This window comes from Pogonomyrmex barbatus, unplaced genomic scaffold (genome assembly GCF_055798465.1).
Source record: "Pogonomyrmex barbatus isolate J1 unplaced genomic scaffold, ASM5579846v1 scaffold3, whole genome shotgun sequence".
Classification (NCBI taxonomy): domain Eukaryota; kingdom Metazoa; phylum Arthropoda; class Insecta; order Hymenoptera; family Formicidae; genus Pogonomyrmex; species Pogonomyrmex barbatus.
The window spans coordinates 17,179,392-17,192,068 of record NW_028297127.1 but is presented as its reverse complement, the minus strand read 5'-3'; the positions used below and the strand labels follow the sequence as shown (position 1 = coordinate 17,192,068).

The 12,677-nt window shown below is 28.0% G+C and overlaps 1 protein-coding gene across 13 annotated transcripts in view; it reads right to left on the bottom strand.

Moving 5' to 3' along the window:
* The window catches only part of Ndae1 (Na[+]-driven anion exchanger 1), a 51,513-nt gene that overhangs the window by 37,029 nt on the left and 1,807 nt on the right, over positions 1-12,677 (bottom strand). For 5 of the 13 annotated variants that reach the window (XR_016139976.1, XM_011642529.3, XM_089080293.1 and 2 more), the window contains exon 1: positions 5,458-5,771. Coding sequence is in view for 11 of the 13 variants with exons in the window: in XM_011642529.3 (XP_011640831.2) it covers positions 5,458-5,471 (14 nt within the window). In the remaining 2 variants the exon portion in view is untranslated. Of the gene's footprint in view, positions 1-5,457; positions 5,773-10,547; positions 10,636-12,677 lie in introns of those variants that run through there. The other 8 variants (XM_011642535.3, XM_011642536.3, XM_011642543.3 and 5 more) reach the window with 4 other exon arrangements.

Sequence of the window (12,677 nt, the reverse complement as noted above, 5' to 3'; positions counted from 1 at the left end):
TCAAACTAGTAAGGTAATAATTGCTAATTTCACCCGCCAAAATCAAACCGATTTAATTATTTTAATAATTATGCGAAATATGTAAAATACTCATTATTCGTTCTTTTTCATAAATATAATAATTTAAAAATATTGATTGTGATTAAATATTAAGAAATTTATTAAATCATATAACAAATACATTCTGATATATGAAGAAATTTTAATATATATGGATTAAATAAAGATATAAAAGATAGAAAATAAATAAATAAATAAATAAATATATAAAGATAAATGAAATAAGTTGGAAGGAATTTTAAGCGTGAAAAATTTTTGCAAGATACTTTGATATTTTAATATAAAAATGAGAAACACTCAACTTGTCGTTGCAGCAAGCACATCAATAAAATACTTATTTGTCTCCAAGAAATTGTGTTACAAGTCTAAAGAAGTATGCGAAAGAGATTATCGTTTACAAGCGTTCACGTAAGTGTTTTTCATGTAAGAAAATGCATAGAATGCATAGAAAATTTTCACATTGAGCAGTTGGGAAAATATTGCTTAAAGTTTATTTATTAAATATTATTAGAATACAATTGTTATGTTTTTAAATATAACTAAATATTATTTTGACTAAATATAAATTTGATTGAATTGATGTTGTTAAGGATATTAGCATGATTTTATTTTTATTCTATAATTTTAATATCTTTGGATTTAAAAAATTGAATTTTAATGATTGATTATATATTGAAATATCTTTAAAAAATCTTTAAATATCATGTGTTCAATGTCATCATGTAAATATATATTTAATGTATGTGTTTTATATATATATGTTATATATATATATATATATATATATATATATATATATATATATATATAAAATTAAAATAAAAAGAAATGTATATATATATATATATATTTTTTTTTATTTTTATTTTATATTTATTTCAACAAAATAATCTTATTTTTAAAAAATTATCATCAAAATCAAGATTAAGATATTTGGCATATCTCATATAAATAAAATATATTAAACAAAATGTTGTACATTAATGCAATATTGCTACTAGTATTTTTTCGTTCGACAAACAGATCATTTATGCAATTAATAGTAAATTATTGTTGAACACAATTAATAGTAAATTATTGCACAATTAATAGTAAATTATTGTTGAACAATTTGTTCCTTAAATAATCGCTGTATGTTAATGTATTAATCGGTCGAATAATATTTCCGTAAAGAAATTAATAAATAAAACAAATTTCAGTACGTAAATACTACTATCTCGTAAATATGTATGTATATTTTTAGTCTGAGAATTCAAAAGAAACATAAATAAAAAAGCTAAAACAATGAAAATGATTAAAGGTGATATAAAGATAAATGAGGTTATAGGTCTGATTTATGAAGTGATAATTTCGTAATCCTTATTTCGCAAGACTGTATTTACTTTTACAGCAGAACATAATATCACATATTTTAATTTAAATGACATTTAATAAACTTCATAAGACCAATAATTACATTACCTTTATTAATCCTAAGAAGCGAATAAATAAACTAATGAATAATTAATGATTCAAATTAAAAGTCACAAGGAATAAATCTAAATGATATGTTTAATATTTTATATATTATAGTTTGAAAAATAATACTAATTGTCAAAAATTATCGGATTGATTTAACGTTCTCAACAATAAGCGTATTGTCATTCTCCATTCTTGTCGCATTTAATGTGATTTTCTTTCATCATACATTTATCCACTGCAAAGGCATTAAAAGCTGTTTTATATTGATATAGCAGCAACGCGCGTATATTGAAATAAGCAAGTCTCAACGCAAACATGTAGTAGCCTTAAATAGCTCCTGTGTTTTCTGAGGGAAGAAAGATGGGTTCGCACGTGTGAAAGAGAATACTGGAAGAGAGATTCATGCCAATTTTGAATGTTGATGTTTTCGTGGTGAAAATTTTAAAATTTGCAAATTATTGCAAGTTTAAAATGAGATTTTATAATTTTTATCAGCTATGAAGTATTAACATATAAAATCAAAATAATTAAAAGTAATATTTATGCATTATCATATACATAAATGTTACTTTTAATTAATTTTAATATTATATGTTAATACTTCACAACACATGCATCGATATAAAGTTTGCCGATTGCCGGCATTATATGTCAAAGAGCATTGATTTATTCAATCTTTTGCAATACCTCGCATTACATGAGTCATTTACACAGGAGATGCAAATGCAATACATGGAAGATGCAATATAAAGCAATCTTATAAAGCAGCGCGTACAATAAATCAGGAGAAATGTTGTTCTATCTTAAGGAGAAAATCGAGAAGAGTGCCAAAATAGACATCTCGTTGATGAAAAAAGAATGGGAGGAAAAACCAATCGATTATCACTCTAAATACCAATGCGACTTTTATGCACCTTTAAAGAAGAAGAGGTCAAAGGTCGATTATCCCTGAATAAACTATTACTTTCCAACAACCTCATTTTTTCCGTTCTTTTAAAATAATTCTTAAACTATGTCAGTATATAGTTTTTCTGTTAAATCGATTTTTTTTTGCTAAAGTATCATTTGCATTTTAATATGTGTTTACTATGAATATTCTTTGTGTTTGAAATTCTAATCATATTTGCTGTAATACTAATAAGTGCATATGTTTCATAAATTTATAATTTGTTTTTAAACAAATAAATTTTACTGTTTTTAAAATTTTTAAATAAAATACATGTATAAATATCTTTTTATACTTTACAAATTACTTTCTCTACGTATATTTAAATTTCCTTTAGATAATATTTATTTATTTATATTCATTATTTAATATACGCATCTTATAATTAATTTTAATTAAAAATTTATCTAAACAATTTTGTACAAACATATTTGACATAGCAATTGTTCATTATAAGTTCAATAAAACTATTAAAATTTTATTTTCTCTTTTTAATTGTTTCGTCTAAATATCTATTTTTTTTATATATTTTTCTAAAAAAAAATCTTACATTTATTGGTCTTCTAAATTAATCTCCGCTTTTTGCTATAAATCTATTAATTCATCTATATCAATTGAACCATCGGCCAAAGTTGAATTATATGTATCCGTGGTCTGAGCTAATCGGTTTCTGCTTAACTGAGCATTTATAATTTGGAATACTTTTATATTATGTCAAAAACAAGAAGTATCCGATTACGACATCTGGCAAATGATCAAGTTGATTATTTTTATTTAAAAACAATATAAGTCCATAACTTTGAAAAATCGAGATACTTAATGACATATGTTATCAAAGATGTGAAGTCACGGTGTATGTATAAGAGCAAAGAACAAAGTTCGTATGTATACAAGTGATATCTGTAACCCAAATACAATATTTAAATATAATTGTATATTTTAAAAATATATAATAAAGTATATGTATAATATATGTAGTATATATGTATAATAAATGCGTTTTATATATATTTATATATTATATAATATATATATATATATATATATATATATAAATAATTTCACCTTTTCAATATTAGACACATTAAAGTTTTTTATTGTAAAGATAATCCAATTTTTATTACTCTCTTCTAATATATTTTTAATACTTTTATAATGTTGTTTTTTTATAACATTGCTTTTATAATATTATTTAAAATATATTATATTTTTATTTGAGATTCTAAAAGTATTAAAATTAAAAACATTTGTGTGGGTATCATACAAAAATTTATAATTTCTTATTTCTGATTTTTTTAATTCAAATATTCAGTGACTAGTTATATACTTTTGTATATTATTTGTGTAAAATTACTTTATAATATTTATTTCATAACAAATACTTATAAAAAATCGAAATTTTATAAAGATTTGCTGAAGTTTGCTGCTTTATACATTCTGATACTATTCTTGGTACTATTTATTGTATTTGACTTTATCAAACTAAAAATTGTCTTTAATATTTGTATCAAGCATATAATTAAAATTATAATTAAAATTGTGAAAAGTCAAATAATTTTTACAATTATTTAACTTCAGTGAATATCTAAATTAGCAATAAATATTGAATTTATTAAATTTATCTTATAAATTGATATTCAGTTATTGATATAAATAAAGATTGTTGCATATTAATATTTGTTTTCTCAAAGTCTATTTCTTTCTTCGCAGGCTGTATGATATACAGATAACTTAGATAATAATGCAATTGTAACGTAAGTTTGCATACCGTACATTGATTATCAATTTCGTCTCGATGATATTTTTTTCCAGGTTCGCTGTTCTGATAACAATAATCATTGAATGTAGAATCGAGTGTATGTAAACGCTGATAAGGAAATCCATGTGTCATGACGTCTCTTGGGTCAAAGTGCGGGTCAGCACGTGATCAACGGCTATTTATTGCGAAATAATTATTCTTTCATGATTTTCATAAATAGATAAAGCATATACACATGAAAAAAAGATTCATTTAAATGATCAGCCGACTCTTCACATTCACATTTCATGTTACAAGGTGAGTCTAATTCAAGGTTACTGTACCGGAATTAAATGCGTTTCGTGCAATGCGTGATTGCATGATTAGTGCAGTCGATTACAAATTGGCTAGTTAACTGTTTAATTTTCGGATATCAGATGTCTCGTCGGTTATTAAATTTAAGTAACTCGCTTCAAACTTGAATTTTGCAAATATTTTAGTTATGCAACTTCCTTTCACAATTATTACATTTATTAATATTTATTATTATCAATATTAATAGTAATACGAATTCTCAGTAATACGAATTGAAATGAATTTTTACATTGTATAAGTAAAATTTTTCTAATATTCTAAACAATATAATTAACCGTGATAAAAAAGAAATATAGATGATTTTTTAGTATGCTATTATTTTTTAATATCAATGCATTTTGTCTTCAAGTTAAAAAAATCTTCTATGAAATTTTCTCGAAATAGCTATCGGCATATTTCTTTGAAATGAATCGGTACATTTTCCCCGTTATCACCGATAGCAGATTCCAACTTCTATGTTTTTACAACGATCATATGAAAGTCGACGTCAAGTGCATCAAGAATCTTGGGTAAACAAATCGTGATCCAATATAAATACGATAGAGCGCATTTTATACCAACTGTTGCTTCGTCGGCTTGCGAAATCGATCTGATAGCCTTAATCATGACAACGATTCAAATAATCAGAACTAATATATCATTCATAAAATGAAAATAATAATTAATTAGTACATAACATTAATTTGAGATGATTTATTAATAAATTTGATATATATTATAGGACCGCGATAATCAAGTTTCGCGACACTCGGCTATCGAATTTCAATTATCAGATTATAACACAATATAATGTCAGAAGAAGGTCTGATCTCTGAATACAGGTTAATTGCTATAAGAATAGAATTGTGTCACACGAGTATTACTGTAGAGATCCTACTTGTCCAATGGCATGTCTTCTCCGGAGCTCCACCGGCGATCACACCTGAAGAGATTCGTCCACCACGACGACGAGCGCGATGGAGGATGCACTTTTTGGCTGCGAAGTCAGGCGACAATCCTCATACTGGAATCGCCTCGTTTGACGAGTATAAATAAAACGCGCGTGAACAAACGAGAATATGTGTATTGAATTATTTCTATCTCTCTCTCTCTCTTCCTCCTTATCGGTTTGCTCCCGTGTACGCGCGCATGCACACGTGCACGCGTTGCACTACGTATGTACGCACGTCTGCGCACCGCGGTGTATGCCGGAGGACTGTTTACCATCGGCTGACAGCCAGATGATAGCTTCCGATCGTAGCACTCCTCGGTGCCAGCGACGGCCAGCAATCGGTCGGCCAGTCGCAGCAACCAGTCGGTGGCCGGCAGCAGCGCGGAGTCATCCGGTGACTCTGATAAGGAAACTCCGCCCAGATAGTGCCGAGATACGCTCGGGAATCCGGTCAGACTGTCAAACGGGGAGGGGTATTATTCTGTCATTTCGAAATAGTGACGATGTGACAATCGTCGAGTAAATGATGTTGTCAGCTCGTCCGAAGATTAATCCGCAGTTCCGAAGACGCTACGCGCCACTGCAATACGCACTTGCTGATTTTTACGTAAATAGATATAGAAAAACTGAACTTTTTGCTAATTAAAAAGGTGTAGATAATCATACGTCTCGAATTTTCTGTAAACAATGTCCAATTTGATTGTTGAATTGTGATTTATAATTTATAAAAAATTAATTTGTTAATTTGATGTGGTATTATAGTATGAAGTATTATAATATGAAGAAAAGAATGATGACAATGATGATGATGAGAGAGAGAGAGAGAGAGAGAGAGAGAAAGAGAGAAAATGGATAAAAATCCAGTTGAACATTATGCGCGATGATTAAAAGGACATTTATATTTGCCAAATGTATAATGGTTTTAAAATTATTATTTGTTTCAAAATTAAATGCCGCAATGCGAATAATATTATTTCATAATGTGTAAACATTTCGATCGTTGCGACGCACCAAGCGTGATTCTGATTCCTCAAATAAAATAGATCTATTTGGATAAATAGCGACTTTTGATAACCTTTCGGTGTATTTTTTGAATTTTTTTTATTATAAAAATGTTTATATAATTTAAAGCTAGTATTAGATATAAAATATGTATTAATATAAATGATTTATCAAACTCTTATAGATAAAAATCTTATAAAAATAATAGTGAGACAATAAGAGATAAAGTAATTCAATATATCGGCACTTATGAAAGATTATCTAGATGATATGAAAGAAATAATATAATGATTAGAGGATAAAAATAATAATTTTTCTTTTGTTGTCATTTCTATATAGAAACGAATCTAAAAATATAATCTATATAATGTAAAATATAATCAGGTATTCATCTCAAAGGTATACATTTCAATTCACTTGATTGCATTGATCGATATGCATTATTATATGCACCCATATACTAAATACTAAATACTATATCTTTTATTATACAAATCACTTACAGATAACCGATGTGCTACTACTGCATTGGAAATCATTATAATACACCTTGACAATAATGAGTTTGACATATAGATGCGAATGCGGGATTGCCTTGTACAAACATGCACATATATGTTAGTGACTGCGACATTTATGATCAGCTCTGAAAGAGAGGGAGAGATTTGCATGATACACCATTTCGCAAATCCAAAACATGCATCATATCTGTTATTTTCCATTATCCATAATCTTTTAATTTAATTAATTTTCTTGGAATATGATTTATATGCATCTATAATAGATCTCTTATATTGATCTCTTTATATTTTATTATACATTTATAATATAAACATCTAATATAATTGATGATGATAAATATTATTTATATATATATATATATATATATATATATATATATGTATCCATTTTGTTAGTAGAAATATTTAAAAAGTTAAAATAATTTTGCGTAACAATAAATATTTATGTGTAACAATAATTATTAAAATAAACATAAAAATAATATTAATATAATTTTCTACATTCAACGAGTCAAATAGAAATTTTATTTAAAAGTAATTGTCTTTATTGGAGGTAGCTTATTAGGAAATAATTATATGCAATAATGCTATTCAAATAACATTACTGATTCCGATAGAATCTTGACTAGCGCTTTAATGTATAAGAGCAATATATAGCGCATATGTCATAAATAATTAATCGCGCAAATGAATATTACTACATGTATGGTCACACCCGCAGGAAAATACGATCAATTTATTTAATCGTGCATTATGTTCCCAGAAATCATGTTTATGAGTGCCTTTACATATTCATGAACTGAACTAATCAGTAATTATTGAATCACTTATTCATATCTAACTAAATTATTACGAAGAATGCTTAGAAAAAAATTAATAAAAAAAGAAAAAGAAATAAATATTATTGAACTTATTTTAAATTTTACTAAAATAAATATGAGTAATATATAAAGTAATTTTTCTAATGATGTATATAGCACTTTATTTATTATATTGTAAACTAATCTCTTTCAATATGTTTACTTACATCTTTACATTTTATCTTTTATTAATGTAACAATAATGTCATTTTCTCATATGTTTTATGTTATTTACATATTTATATTTTCAATCAATAATTTAATAGAAATTATTTAAAAAAATCGATATTATAATACACGTGCACTATAGTGATAAATTTAATATTAGATCAACTGAAAAATTTTTTATCCAATAAGTTTATTCAAATTTGCTTTTTTCGCCTTCTTCTGTGTAAACTCATTTAAATTCCTTATTATGTAAATCTACGGATCTTTGTAGTATATATGTGATTGCTCATTTTTTTCTGACGACAAGCGGTGCAAACTGCTGAGAACCAGAAATAGCGAGTCAATATCAATTTTGGATGATAATATAGGCTTAATTAGGCACAGACGTTCTCGCGTGCCGGATTAAAGTGTAAAAAGTATTGCGCTCAAAGCCTGGGATATTGCGCATTATCGCTACAAATTTCATTATCAGGGTATGGAAGTCGCGAAAGACAGTCGTGTCTGTCAATTGAAGAAACGATCTGTTATCACTGTTGCGATACTTGATAGGACGCACGACACGCTGTCTAGCAGAGAATCTGAATAATAGCACTGCAAACTTTCGCGAATGTAGCATTGTGGCAATATACAATGTGTGCTTTACAATTACCGTTCATATCTTCTCAACTGCTAAATACATACAATTTTTTTCTACTTTTTCTATTTAAAGAATATATTAGGTACATTTTATATCATTATCGTTTAGATTATAATTTAGTTATTTTATTTGTTTGCAAAAACAAAGAAAAAGATTTATGATTATAAAACACAGTGTTGAACACGGTATTTTTTGTTTTATTTAATGAAGAAATTAATAAAGTATTTATTTCAGAATTTAAAATAAAAAAATACTTTTCTCACACAAATGAAAATCAATGTTATCCGAAAAAACTTTAATTTTTAATGTTGAATGTGTTTCTTTTAGTAAAATTACAAAACTCTCAATAAAGTTATTATTAAATAAAATCAATTTAAACGGCAAAATTTATCTGTTTATGTGATTAGTACTTAACTTAAGAATGTCTCTTTCAAGATTCTATGTTTAATTAAATAAACTGTCTATAGAATTTTCATTAAGGGAAAATTAATTCGTTCTCAAATATCTATTCATCGTGGCTTACATGTGGTTGCGAATATACGAGACAAGTTTTCATTCTTCGTAGCGCCCCTCGCATTAAACCGCTCTCAATTAGCGTTTGTTTAGTCACCGTGAGTCTTTTTAGAGCCAATCAGTACGTACTAAAGACTTGTAAATAGCGTCCTGTCACCAACGTCTCATCATTTTCCTCGTTATCTTTCGGTTCCTGTTATCTGACAATAGATTAGACGGTATAGCTTACGTTAATCATATGTGAGCCCAATTTAACGTGTATCTCGTACAAATGCGTGATGAGATAATGCCTGATCGTCAGCCCCATTATAATAATATGTAAATCGATCAGCCAAAGTCGGTGGAATCTTTCAATAACTGATATGTGACTCACGTTACGCCAAACAACTTTAAACCCCGATATCACGCGTCGTTAACTTGGAAATATTCTCGTTTTGGAAATATAATCGTTTTAGCAATAATATTTTTTCCCCCTCTATATGGTGGTAATGAAAAAAAATATCATGTCACAAATAATTTAATCTGTCTTTACATCCAATCGTTTAGAATGTATAAGTACACGTGTTTAAGCACAAGTGTTGATTGCACATCTGTTATTTTACTTGCGCATTTAAAGTAATGCAAATTTCATGCGACTGACGGATTGCGACGATTACACAATCTATGACAGACTGATCTTTCGATTGTATTCTTGAAGATACTACTTCAGATCAAATATATCGAAGCCAGTGTGGAATATGCCGATGGAATTCAATTTGAAATGAATGATAGTCTTTTGATCTTTTTTATCTCGTTATATAAGTTTCTCATATTTAATTCATATCTTAATATTTGTAATTTTTATTATATTTTAAATAAGAAAATAAGAATTATAATGGCAAACATTTGACATTTAATGCATAAATTATAATGTTTAGTTAATGTTTTAATGTATAAATAGCGTGAATTAACAGATATTGCTATAGCAATATCGTATTTCAAATACCATAAATGTACTATAATCACATTATAACGTGTAATAACTGTAATCATATTACTTAGTGCTAGTAACATATTATTATGATCATTTATAGTTTATATTATTGTTTGGTATTTATCATATATATTATATACTTTTTATTTATTAATAATATATATATATATATATATATATATATATGTATATATATGTAATGTGTGTGTGTGTGTGTGTGTGTGTGTGTGTGTGTGTGTGTGTGTGTGTGTGTGTGTGTGTGTGCGTGTGTGTGCGCGCGCGCGCGCGATTTGACACAATATTGCTGTTTGTAATGAAATTCTCTATTACAAAGAGCGTTCAACATATTTACATCTACTTACCTCCTGATTTGCTAGCAGTCTTGAATGCACCCTGATTGCAACTTCCTTTCCCTCGAGTCGATCACGTTCTATCAAACAACCCGCATAACTAGAAGACAGAGAGAAAGAGAGAAGTCACATTTTGTACACGTGGATTAAATCGACGTCTGGATTACAGATCAATGACGGAAGAGTTTGTTTACTAATTAAAATATCCTTTCACGGTTCTCTTGTTTCACGGTTCGCAACGTTTCAAAGATTTCATGCTGGAAAATATTAAGAAAGTTGTGGAGAACACAGGAGACTTTCCTGTGTTTGAAACAAACTTATCTCGTTCTCTTAAATAAAAGAGAAATTGGTAAAGTAAGAGAAAAGAGAAGAAATTAAATATAGATTCATTTTCAAAGATGTTGCGCGAGGTATGTTCGCCGGCGTGAAAATTACTACCGGCAACTACCTTCCAGTCAAATGTAAAAAGAAACCCCAAAAATGGCAATTCAATTTGAGGCTCTTTTGAGTTCGAGTAAATTTTAAATTATCAACTTTGCAAAAAGGGATACTAATGTGGTCATAAAAAAAGTTAAATATACTAAAGTTAGCTCTCGTTAGGATAACGATCTCTTGGGAAAATAACGTCGAGGGATTGGAATAGAAATTAAAAGATGGCAGCGCTTTAAACATGCGAACCGTCGATTCACCAGAGTTTAACGCGTCGCGTCGCCTTGACCTGACGACGGCGAATTGCAGGGATAAATGCCGCCTATAAAAAGCCGTCGTTACAAATTCATGCAACCTTCACTACCTCCGCCCTATTGCTCGCAACTGCGACTGCCACGAGCGGAACGATCGAACACGAACCGCCCTTCGCCCTGTCATCGAGCGCAACAGTGACTTTCGCCTCAGTTTCTATCTATGGATCCGCCCGTGATATAAGTCAATAGTTGCGAAATATATATAGATCGCCCTATAAATTTCGTCTAATTTTGGCTAATGCTGTGAGTGCCTTACAAACACACATGCATTTCCCTTAAATGCTGTATAAAGCTGTTATTAAAATTGTATTAAATTTTTTTTTTTTACGTATTGAATATTTCATTTAATGTATTCTTATTGTCTTAACATTGATGTTGCTAAAGAATTGATATCAGACTCTATTTCAACGCATTCATGTTAATGAATAATTATTAATGACTTCTTGTTACTCAGATTTCTGCAATTTATGTTTCATATTTTCTGCAAGTTTTGTTTTTATGTTGATTTCTTGTTTCTGTTATTAATTGATTATAAGCCATTCCTTAATTGCAAGAGATAATTGATTAAAAGCATCAATACGTTTTTATATTTAAATACGTCTAATTTTACCACAGACAAATATAGATACAAATTAATTACTGATTTATCCTATGAATATATATTTTCTTGTTAAAACTATATTTTATATATATATATATATATATATATATATATATATATATATGCATTCTTAGAAGCCTGTAAATTTGTTTGTCAAAAAGACATTGAATTTCAAGCTATTGCTTTCTCTAAATAAAAGATTAAATTTACAATCTATAAAACAATAGGATATAATCAATGTCTTACTTTTTTCTTTTGCTTTTTTTCTTTCGTTTGATATTATAAATATTGCACAATGTTTAATAAAGCAAAATAATTAAAGAATAAAATATTAAATAATGCACAGAATAAAATCAAATTCAAATCAAATTCAAAGCTGCTAAAACATATGATACTGACTTTAAAGTCACATCCATACGATAAGCAAAAAAAATGTCGTCCGTAGCGAGTTCAGTGGCACTTATCGCTGGGAAAGTTTAGTGCACTTTCCGTAAGAATCGCGTGCACAACTGCTGCAAGCTGATACGCAGCGGGCACAGAACACAATATAACATGACAAATTATTTTTCATGTTCAGCCGTGACAGATTGACAAAATAAGACGATTTAAAACATGACAACAAAGACGCGAAGAATTTTTCGAAGATGTCAAATGGTGAGGATATCGAATGTCGATAATGCCCATAAGTTGGAAACATATGTATTCAATAACAATATCTTATGAATGCACTTTTGGTACATATTCATATTATTCTTAACTGATATTTTTTGGAATATAATAGCAAAAATTGAACAAAAT